The 12,407-nt window shown below is 41.5% G+C and overlaps 1 protein-coding gene across 1 annotated transcript in view; it reads left to right on the top strand.

Annotated features, from left to right (window-relative positions):
• The window catches only part of LOC124278997, a 125,675-nt gene that overhangs the window by 78,538 nt on the left and 34,730 nt on the right, over positions 1-12,407 (top strand). Inside the window, 5 exon segments of the mRNA XM_046714793.1 lie at positions 5,383-5,584; positions 6,507-6,668; positions 7,731-7,847; positions 8,784-8,840; positions 9,490-9,542. Of these exon segments, the coding sequence (XP_046570749.1) occupies positions 5,383-5,584; positions 6,507-6,668; positions 7,731-7,847; positions 8,784-8,840; positions 9,490-9,542 (591 nt within the window).

Genomic DNA, 12,407 nt, shown 5'->3' with positions numbered 1-12,407 from the left:
TTGTTTTTAGGTTTGTTACGTATTTGTCTGGGGGAGTGGAGGGTGGCTTGGGGTCATTTAGAAAAAAATTCACTTGGCAGTTAATTCAAGTCATTTGAGAAAAACATATTTTTTCTATTCACTGTGGAAAATGTGCAAGTCAGCAGAACTGCGTAATGGATTTACTGAAGAAAGGGTGAAGAGGTTATGTTTGATAATATTACATGTTGTGGTCTCATCATGACTCACACACACAATGCCAGTGAGGAACAGATTTAAATTTGCTTCAATTTGTTAGAAGTTTGTTTAAATGGCTATAAGCAAATGTGGTACATTTGCTGAACATGTGGTAGTCAATCACTCACAGGGGAGGCAAATAGTGACAGGCCCAGCTAACCTCTCAGCTTAGATTTTGGCTATTTAGGCCTCTTTGTTGTTTCACTCAATATGTTTTAAATTGCATTGGCCAGATGCATGGACGTTCTTGTGTGGACAGAGAAAAACTTTTGATATCTGTACATACAAAGTTCATTTTGGACAGATGTTTATTGATTTGGAATGAGAGACATTGTCTTTGATATTGTGCCAAGTAGACTTCCTGTTGGAATTGTCTACGTCAATTTCATGTGAAGAGTTGCTTCCCTTTGGTTCGAAATATAGTTTTGGCCAAATTGTGGTTTGTCAACAGCATAATTGGGCTTGTGGGTTTCACTAGAGTACTGTTCAAATTTGCAGTGCTCTTTCTCTTTCTCTCTCTCACTCTCTCTCTCTCACTCACTCACTCACTCACTCTCTCTCTCACTCACTCACTCACTCTCTCTCACTCTCTCTCTCTCACTCACTCAGGACTGCTCTCTCTCTCTCTCTCTCTCTCAACCTCCCATAGACTCCAGGACGGCCTCCGGGTCCTGAGTCGCGCCAGGGTTCGATCCCCGACATCGCCATACCAAAAGACGTTAAAATGTAGTACTTGTTGGTCCCTGCCTGGCGCTCGCCATTAATGGGTACAACAAGGACTGGTCGGCTCGGAGTCAGTAGAATGTGTCTGAGTTGGGTATTCATGCTTCACTTTGGCATGGTATCTCAGTGGGCTAGTACTATAAAACCAGCTTAAGTCTGGGCAAGTACAAGCAGCCGCATATACACATACACACATCGTCATATGAGCGAAATATTCTCAAGCACGACGTTAAACCCAATTTCACCTCACCAACCAGTTATGTTGAATTTCTCCCTCAAGACTGACTCAACATGTTAAATATCTACCCATGACCGAACTCCAGCTGTTGAATGTCTACCCATGACCAAACTCCAGCTGTTGAATGTCTACCCATGACCAAACTCCAGCTGTTGAATGTCTACCCATGACCGAACTCCAGCTGTTGAATGTTTACCCATGACCCGAACTCCAGCTGTTGAATGTCTACCCATGACTGAACTCCAGCTGTTGAATGTCTACCCATGACCGAACTCCAGCTGTTGAATGTCTACCCATGACTGAACTCCAGCTGTTGAATGTCTACCCATGACCAAACTCCAGCTGTTGAATGTCTACCCATGACCAAACTCCAGCTGTTGAATGTCTACCCATGACTGAACTCCAGCTGTTGAATGTCTACCCATGACCAAACTCCAGCTGTTGAATGTCTACCCATGACCGAACTCCAGCTGTTGAATGTCTACCCATGACCGAACTCCAGCTGTTGAATGTTTACCCATGACCAAACTCCAGCTGTTGAATGTCTACCCATGACCGAACTCCAGCTGTTGAATGTCTACCCATGACCGAACTCCAGCTGTTGAATGTCTACCCATGACCGAACTCCAGCTGTTGAATGTTTATCATGACCGAACTCCATGTTTACCCCATGAACTCCAGCTGTTGAATGTCTACCCATGACCAAACTCCAGCTGTTGAATGTCTACCCATGACCGAACTCCAGCTGTTGAATGTCTACCCATGACCGAACTCCAGCTGTTGAATGTCTACCCATGACCGAACTCCAGCTGTTGAATGTCTACCCATGACCGAACTCCAGCTGTTGAATGTCTATCCCACGTTAACTCTACCTGCTGAATGTATACTCAATACCCTCTCCACCTGATGAATGTCAGACCCATGGCCCAACTCCACCTCCTTTGTGTTTCAGTCTTCTGTCAATGATGACATCCCTTGCTGCTTGTACACTCCATGTGGAACAAATGTACATATCCAGTTCATTATCTGTTTCTTTCAATAATTCCCATGTTATTTTTTTGGATTTACTTGTCACCCTTTCTATGATTTACTTGACAAATGATCAACTTCAGCTGACTTAAGAGAAGGGGAAGTATGTTTCCTCGGTTCACGACAAGGATGTCATGCGAGTGCGGAGCCAGGCAAGAGATACTGTGCCAGCCTGCACGAGCCTGTACATGGGGGCTCCATCAAGGATAACAATCAGTGCTGCGCTGCCTGACCCAGCCACTTGCTGAGACACCGGTGTCTTCACGTGCATGTGCTAGCACAGGGGATGTGTTGTTTAACCCATCAGCTGATCAGCAGGGAAGATGTACTCTAAGTTGTTAAGTGTATGTTGTACACTTCTGGGTTTTGTTATGAGAGGGAGACGAGTTCGTTCCGTTTAGGAGCCACCAGCCAATTATTCAGTACATCTGGCAAGATATAGTACTTGTATGAGGTATGCTTTGTGACTGTAAGGCGGTTCCAGGGAATAAGACTACACTTAAACTACTCATTTTCTTTGTCACTGCTGATGTGAGAGCTGATTTGGTCTAGAGGTTAAAAAAAGTTTAATGCATTGAAATGGACTTTCAATAATATTTAGAGTATTTTGATTTGTTGCTGCCAAAACGTTTACAAATAATTAGCTTTGTTTTGGTCATCACAGGTGTTAAAATTGGACTATATAACCCTGGTATTTCATTGTTGTTTACATAGTGAAAGTGGTCTTTACCATCCATGGTTTGAAAAATACAATGTCATTCTGATTTTATTTTTCCCTTTGAATTTGTATTATAAGCTTGGCGAATCCATAAACCATGCAAACAAAATGTAAGGCCCTAGCCATAGCCTCATGCGATAACAGATGCAGCATCATTGCATGACAGGGTAAGTCACTTATCACTTCCTTGTTAAAATCATTAGCATGTGTATCAAATCATCGCTTTTAAAAATAATAAGGAAATCAAGTCAAATTTGTCTTCATTGTTACCACAGCTTCTAAAATACTGCTTTAAAATTGAGTTCCTTTGCACTTCTGGATGGGAGGTAGGTGTAGACATTATGTCCCACAGCAGGCATATTCCGGGATGATTAGGGAATTCAGGTAGGCAGGGTGCAAAACCGCACTTTTCAGACCTGTAAATCACTTCATACACTCTCTGACCTCAACGCTTTCTCAGGCAGGGAGTCCAATATGGAGACAGGGCAGCTGAAACTGAGCTATAATTGGATGAACTGAAAAATGACAAATCTATTTGGGGATTACAGGGATTGTTTCTGATAAAGTTAGAGTGCTGTTAGCTTTGATGGATTCATGCAAGCAAGATCCAGAAATGAGCCTTTCTTTGATAAGGTACAGGAAATATTCTGAAGGGAAGCCTGGTTGATTAGAGGCGAGCACTGGAACGTACAATTAAGCTGATGAAGATTCAGTTGCTGGCCGTGAAAGAAGGAATGAAGATGATTTGAAGACTTCAGGAGCTTTCATAATGAACTCGTCATAGTAATTGCTACCCACAAATCAGATCACAAAACCTGCACTTCAAAACTCATTCAGGAGTACTGCACTAAGTCAAGCAATGTTACACAGGACAGATCACTTGCCATAATCTAAGCTAATGCCTATTAAGTTCTTGACAGTTTGTTTAGTTTCAACAGTTTTTTAAATGCATGTACCTCATTTTCTTAATTAAGTAATATTTCTCATTCAGTTTTTCCATCACAGAGTTCATTTATTTATGGATCTTATTTCTGTCTGGTCTTATTTGTTTTAAATGAGGGTTCCTGTAAAGAATTATCATTTCATGTAATTGATAAATCTTAAGGACAAAATTGAGAGCCCTACTTTCAGCAGGGAAAATGTCTGTGAAAGCCTTTCTTCATAATGTTCACATTAAAGACATTTCAGATCAGTGAGTTTAGAAACATGATTGCGGGCTTCCTCAGACCCTTCTGGTAGGTTTCACCTCTCGGGTGTTGACACGTCAGCCATGCCAGATAAGTGTAACTAGGCGCTTTCAGTTATGATGCTGTGTATCCAAGTGATGTTAGCGGAGAGCACGAAGTGTTACAGGTTTTAGATGTTCATCATTTTGGTGAAATCCTTGAATATGGCTGTGGAAAACCTATAAACAAAATCCAGGCATATTTGGAATTCGAACCACTATTTCCTGACATGCCTTATGATAAAAATAGTTTGGATCCTCAGATGACTTAATGGTAGAAAAAAGAGAGACTTTGAATTTGACTTTCCTTTTCAAACCTGGGTCAGTTTCCCACATGGGAATAATATGTAAAACCCATTCTGCGGATTTTTATGAAATATATGTTCGTGTGTGTTCTTGAAAGGAAAGAATAGACTTGTTAGAAAAATGTTGCAGACGTCAACATAAAGCTTAAGCATTTTGTATATCGTTACATCATTACTGGTGACAGTTGTATCTCGAATGTCACATTGGTAGACAGTGGCTGGACCACTACTTTCCTCACTCATCCACCAAGATCCGCTCACTCACTCACTCACTCACTCACTCACTCTGTATTGAGTGTTTGGCTAAATGACTGAATGTGAATACACAATGCCATGTAGAAAGTGATCACAGGTAAAATATGTTTTTGTTTGGATTACACTTTCTCAGTAAAGCACAGGGGCGGTGGGGTAGCCTAATGGTTAAAGCGTTGTCTCGTCACGCCGAAGACCCGGGTTCGAATCCCCACATGGGTACAATGTGTGAAGCCCATTCCTGGTGTCCCCCCCCCGTGATGTTGCTGGAATGTTGCTAAAAGCGGCGTAAAACCAAACTCGGTCAGTCAGTCAGTAAAGCACATTTGACCACTTTCTAAATGGCATTATGTATTAGTCGCTTTTGGCTGTGGAAGCCGTGCCTGGTTGAGTTTACATTTGTCAGAGGGGTACACAGAGTCGTGATCTTGACTACCAGTTGTCCGACTTCCATTTTTGTGGAAGCTATTGTGGCTGAGTGGGTTAGACGGCTGACTTTGTGTGCTGGTGATTAGGTGCCTGACTCTTGAGAAAGAGGGTTCGTATCTTGAATGGGACCCAACCTAACAAAAGTCCTAGAATATGTAATCCCAAGTATAACCTATGTTACATTAGTCTCAATATGAATGTGTATTCTTGCTGTAACAGCTTGTTCATGCCCAATGTTTTATTACAGGGGCTCGGACCACTACTCTCACTACAACCAGGAAGGTGTGACCGTGATTCCATCGGCTGCAGCTGCCGCGGCAGCTCTCAGTGGCCACCAGGCCGTTGATGTCAACACACCACCAGGTCCTAAGGGCCCCCGACTGACCGACCGCCATGATCTCACACACCCGCTGCACATCGACATCCGGGGTGAGACAGAAGTCAAGAGGGTAGGTAGTCACTCTGTTGTTTTTAGTGGTGTAATGATACAGCCACACAGTATGATATATGAAGCTCACTATACAATCCATCAATTTACAACTCCTGTATCACAATACATATGGAACATCATATTACAAAATATATTGATGTTAAAACATGTGAATAATTACTGAAACTGTTCAAGAAACAGCTCATGCAGGTTCTCTAGTATTTCCTGGTGGGGTATAAAGAGCAGAATCTTCACAGTGTCCCCAATTACCGGTATATATTCCTCCCCTTCAGTTTCCGATCTTCTCTGTCTTCATTCCCATCTTTGAAGCTGGATCCCCGACCGCGTCATACCAAAAGACGTTAAAATATGGTACTTGTTGGTCCCTGCCCGGCGCTCGGCATTAATGGGTACAACAAGGACTGGTCGGCTCGGAGTCAGTATAATGTGTCTGAGTGGGATATTCATGCTTCATTGTGGCATGGTATCTCTGTGGGCTAGCACTATAAAACCAGCTTAAGTCTGGGCTAGTGCAAGCAGCCACACATACACATACACATGCATGCAAGTAAGTCGTCATATGAGCGAAATATTCTCAAGCACGACATAAAACCCAATTTAACCTCACCTCTTTGAAGCTGGTCAGTTGTGTTGCTGAAATAATGACTTGGTTGACACGTCACTGCATCCCAATTTTGTAGATTGATGCTCATTCTGTTGATCACTGGATTGTCTGGTCCAGACTCGAATATTTACAGACCGCCGCCATACAGCTGGAATATTGCAGAGTGTGGCGTTAAACACCAACCAACTGAAGCACAACTCTCACTGTCACAATCACTGAATTTCTAATCAATGCTTTATGTATATTTGTGATATACCATAGTGATGTCTTGTCATGTCAACCCCAGGTGAGACTGGTCGTTATTGTTACTCCGCAGGAGCCGACATACAACCCTCAGGTGGAGGCCATCTCGCCAACACTTCCTCCCGAAGATTCGGCCAGCAAGACCTTCAAGGAAGAACTCCTGCAAGGCATATCCAGGGTGGACAGGGAGATCACTAAGGTGGAGCAGAATATCATGAAACTCAAGAAGAAAAAGGTAACTTTGGTTCTGTTTAACATTCAGGAAGTAATTTTCAAATTTTGTCATCACAATTTCATTGGTCTCTGTGGTCAATGAAATTGTAGACTGACACTATGTCTCTGAAAACAGGGACCGCCTCCGTGGTGTAGTGGTTAGAGCGTCTACCCAGAGAGCGGAAGGTCGCGGGTTCGATCACCGACCGTGTCATACCAAAAGATGTTAAAATATGGCACTTGTTAGTCCCTGCCTGGTGCTTGGCATTAATGGGTACAACAAGGACTGGTCGACTCGGAGTCAGTATAATGTGTCTGAGTGGGGTATTCATGCTTCACTGCAGCATGGTATCTCAGTGAGCTAGTACTATAAAACCAGCTTAAGTCTGGGCTAGTACAAGCAGCCGCACATACACATGCATGCACGTTGTCATATGAGCGAAATATTCTCAAGCACGACGTTAAACCCAATTTCACCTCACCTCACCTCACCTCACCTCACCTCACCTCACCTCACCTCACCTCACCTCTGAAAACAGCAGCATACCACTGAGAAGCAGCAGTAGCATGGCCATCAGAAGCAGACACAGTGGTAGTTGTCATGTAAAGTGACTGCAGTGTTAAAGTGACCATAGTGTTAAATAAGTGCCGTAATCTTGAACACCCTCTCACAGATAGTGGGAGCAGCGACAGTTGCCCTTATCTACCAGCAACTTAATATTCTTAACTCTCTCATCTGATACTATGTGTCACATCTCAACAGGGCAGTGGGGTAGCCTAATGGTTAAAGTGTTCGCTCGTCACGCTGAAGAGCCTGGTTCGATTCCCCACATGGGTACAATGTGTGAAGCCCATTTGTGGTGTCCCCCGCCTTGATATTGCTGGAATATTGCTAAAAGCGGCGTAAAACTAAACTCACTCACTCACTCACATCTCAACAACCAAAGGGTATAACTGCTCATATCACCCACTATCTCCCAGACAAACTTTTACTGTTCAGTTCTTAATAATGTATAACAAAGACCAACCAACTAAACACTCTTGTCTTCCTACATCGTGCTGATCACCCTCTTTCCCCACACAGCAAGCCCTGGAGGAAGAAACGTCGAAGCCCAAGAAGGAAAAGCCTGTCACCCCTGAGTTGGCCATGCCAGAAACAAAACACCAGAGTATAGCACAAATCATCTATGCTGAAAACAGGGTAAGATACCTCCTTTAATATCCATATGGTGAAACAAAACCAATGTCATACATATCATATGTGCACATGTGCACGTATCACTTTTGCCTAGCAACCATTGTTTCTGTATTTCATTGTCTGTGATGTCATTAAACAATTGTACGTGACGTCAATGAACATGGCAGTCAAACTTGCTTCCCATGTTTTACTGCACAAATGTACATGAATAAAATGGATAATAAGGAAATTATTACACTCGCAAGTGTGCCACTCAACTTATACGAAGCTCATGCAAAATTGTGTATTGCACAAATACAAAATTTCACACTCGTTTTGTATAAGTCGTATGACACACTTGCTCGTGTAATATTTTCTGTATGTCTCATGTCATATATGATGAAAATATATGTAGGTCATATAGCACAAGTCATATCTGCTGGAGACAAGGTAACGGTGTCGTATTGCTTAGGTCATATCTGCTGAAAACAGAAATTAGGTCATACAGCACAAGTCTTATGTGCTGGAAACAGGGTAACTACGTTATGTAGGTCAAGTCATATATGCTGAAAACAGAAACAGGTCATATAGCGTGAATCTTTTATGCCGAAAACAGGGTAACTACAACATATGGCCTAAGTTGTATTTGCTGAATATATCTGCATGAATATTCAACTTCACTTGCTTGTCAATGGCATTAGAATCTGTGTCGAAATGTCGCCCTTCACAGAACAAAAGAAGTTGTATATCCATAAAAATTGTCACCATTCTTCAACAACTCAACTTCTAAAATGCCCATCAAAGAAGTATATCTGCATGGTTGTGACTGAAATAACATGGATTTAAACCTAATTGTTTAGACCTATGTTCCAGTATGAACATGATTTGCATTTGCTGCAGACTGTCAGCAAGTCTACATTAATCCCAGGCTGGCTGTTACAATGTTGTGATTTCTTTCAGAAAAAGGCCGAGGAGGCGCACAAGACGTTAGATAAACTAGGGCCCAAAGTTGAGCTGGTAAGTCAGAGAAATAACCAGAGCAGAGACATAACCAATTGTTTCTTATGCAGTAAACTAAGGTTATAACTACTTCAATAGGACCGACTGCCTCCGTGGTGTAGTGGTTAGAGCGTCCGCCTGGAGAGCAGAAGGTCGCGGGTTCGATCCCCGACCACGTCATACCAAAAGACGTTAAAATATGGTACTTGTTGGTCCCTGCCTGGCGCTCGGCATTAATGGGTACAAGAAGGACTGGTTGGCTGGGAGTCAGTATAATGTGTCTGAGTTGGGTATTCATGCTTCACTGCGGTCTGGTATCTCAGTGGGCTAGCACTATAAAACCAGCTTAAGTCTGGGCTAGTACAAGCAGCCGCACATACACATACACACGCATGCGCGTTGTCATATGAGCGAAATATTCTCAAGCACGACATAAAACCCAATTTCACCTCACCTCAAAAGGACCACTAATATTAGATGATTATAAATGTAGTATGTTTTACACAACTTTACTAAACTTGATTGCAAGTGTCCAGGACCATCAGCTCAATTTAAGTGTTTGTTATAGATGTTAACCCTTCAGTATAGTGCTAGCACGGTTATAGAGCACCGGCATGCACAGTTCCCATCATAATATTTCCTGACATGCCTGTCTTGTGTTCCACAGCCTCTGTACCACCAGCCCTCGGATACAGCCATCTACCATGAGAACAAGAAAAAGTAAGTCCAGGCAGACCATAGCCAGGCTTTTAGTCTGTGTTTAAGTGAAGCGTTACGATGATCTTAGTGCTTATGTTGGTTTGTACGAGAGGGCCCCAGCCCTATTCCATAAAGTATGATTTGCATGAGTGTTTTTTACCTCATGAGAATTATGATAATCTTAATGCAGGTTTAGCTTTGTTCAAGTGGGACCCATTCCATGGAGTGATCTTAGTGCTAAGATTGTCATAAGTCTGTGTTAAAGTAAACGTATTACAATGAGCTTCGCATGTGTTTTACAGCATTATGCAGGGATTTACCTTGAGTCCTGTATTTGAGGGTCCCTGGGACTCATACTCTTAAATTTCAGGGGTCCTGGACTACAAAATGGGGGCCCCAGACACTTAAATATTATTATTAATACTATGTTATAATATTGTTGTAATTCAGTTACTGTTATTGTATCGTGTATCATGATCATCATATTGTTACATTGCAAATGATATCATAGCCAGGCTAGTAGCAGACTCGGTGATAACTAACTTATTGTTATTTGATCGACATTTTTTAAAAAAAGTATTTGGACTTTTTCTGCGTCCTCCTGGACGCGCTAATCAATTTTGTTGTGTCCGTTGTCAATTTTTATCCGTATAGGACTTAGGAATGTGCGTCCTGTAAATCCGTGATTATGTAACATTCACTTGCTCACTCACATAGCTCTGATATAGCTGAAATATTACTGACAACAGCATTATGCATCACTCACTCTTACTCACTGACTCCTACCATTCACAACAGTGAGGCTTACTTTGGGGTATCCGTTAAAATTGCATTCAATGGGATTAATTCTAACATCAAGATCAGAGCTGTATGCAGAATTACCCATATTCAATGCCCCATTTCTTCTTATTAACTAATTCACATCAATTTAAGGGGGAAAAAAGTGATGATTGGAATGAATTATGGCAGACTTACTGTTCCTGTTATAGACCGCAACATGCTTAAAATGTGTATCTTTCTCATCACTGTAATAACTTGACAGAATTACGAGGGAAGATTTAATCATGTCAGTCACTCGTGAAAGTCTGCAAGGAAAACACGCTGTAAGTCCCGGGAAACATGCTGTAAGTCCCTGCAGTTATCAGGAAACACAGCATTAGGCCATCAGTCTATCTCATCATACCATCACACGTAATTAATTCCCTGCCCAATTAGCTACATCAAGGAAATTGCTTTGTTAAGACATGCACCTTCTGTACCTGGTATCATCGTGATCTTAATCTACCTTCACATCATTACTCTCATACAACCTTAGTCAGAAGGTCAAGAAGCATTACAGTAGTGTTACATGAATGGAGCAGACATTGGTTGGCGAGACTGGTTTAAATTTTTGTGTTGTGTTTTTTATGTAAGCATATTAGCAACTATAAAAAATTATCCAGGAAACAAGGACCAAATTATTTCTAGGCTTTCCATTTTGATTGTTAATAGTGTTTTTTTTGATATAGAAGTGGCATATATACCAGGTACTTGTGAGTGGCCATGATTAAGTCACACTTAGACTTTTATTTTTACAAAGTGATAGATTTCTTTGTTGTATTTTGTATAAAATCATATTTATTCTAGCCAGTTTGACTATGTAGGTTTGTGGATCTTGAATCAGCTGCTTGTTGTGCTCAGTGGGGATTTCAGGTTAGAATAATGACCCAGCATGAAGGAAAGATCACAAGATATAGATGATGTTTCCATGTTTCATTGTACGTTCTAGATAACACCATCATCAAACAGGTGACAGAACCTACACCAAAACATCACACCTATTGTAATAAGGAAGCTGTTCATCCGTATCTTGATATCCTTCTTGTTGTAGGTTCTAACACCGTTATTAAGCAGGTGTCAGAACCTATACCAAAATGTTACTCCTATTGTAATAGGGAAGCTGTTCATCCGTATCTTGATATCCTTCTTGTTGTAGGTTCTAACACTGTTATTAAGCAGGTGTCAGAACCTATACCAAAACGTTACTCCTATTGTAATAGGGAAGCTGTTCATCCGTATCTTGATATCCTTCTTGTTGTAGGTTCTAACACCATTATTAAGCAGGTGTCAGAACCTATACCAAAACGTTACTCCTATTGTAATAAGGAAGCTGTTCATCCGTATCTTGATATCCTTCTTGTTGTAGGTTCTAACACCATTATTAAGCAGGTGTCAGAACCTATACCAAAACGTTACTCCTATTGTAATAAGGAAGCTGTTCATCCATCTTGATATCCTTCTTGTTGTAGGTTCTAACACCGTTATTAAGCAGGTGTCAGAACCTATACCAAAACGTTACTCCTATTGTAATAAAGGAAGCTGTTCATCCATATCTTGATGTCCTTCTTGTTGTAGGTTCTAACACCATTATTAAGCAGGTGTCAGAACCTATACCAAAACGTTACTCCTATTGTAATAAGGAAGCTGTTCATCCGTATCTTGATATCCTTCTTGTTGTAGGTTCTAACACCGTTATTAAGCAGGTGTCAGAACCTATACCAAAACGCTACTCCTATTGTAATAGGAAGCTGTTCATCCATATCTTGATGTCCTTCTTGTTGTAGGTTCTAACACCGTTATTAAGCAGGTGTCAGAACCTATACCAAAACGTTACTCCTATTGTAATAGGAAGCTGTTCATCCGTATCTTGATATCCTTCTTGTTGTAGGTTCTAACACCGTTATTAAGCAGGTGTCAGAACCTATACCAAAACGTTACTCCTATTGTAATAGGGAAGCTGTTCATCCGTATCTTGATATCCTTCTTGTTGTAGGTTCTAACACCATTATTAAGCAGGTGTCAGAACCTATACCAAAACGTTACTCCTATTGTAATAGGGAAGCTGTT

Source organism: Haliotis rubra, unplaced genomic scaffold (assembly GCF_003918875.1).
Source record: "Haliotis rubra isolate DU_JTF1 unplaced genomic scaffold, ASM391887v1 Scf244, whole genome shotgun sequence".
Classification (NCBI taxonomy): domain Eukaryota; kingdom Metazoa; phylum Mollusca; class Gastropoda; order Lepetellida; family Haliotidae; genus Haliotis; species Haliotis rubra.
Note: the sequence above shows the minus strand (reverse complement) of the source record. Positions and strands in the feature narration are given on the sequence as shown.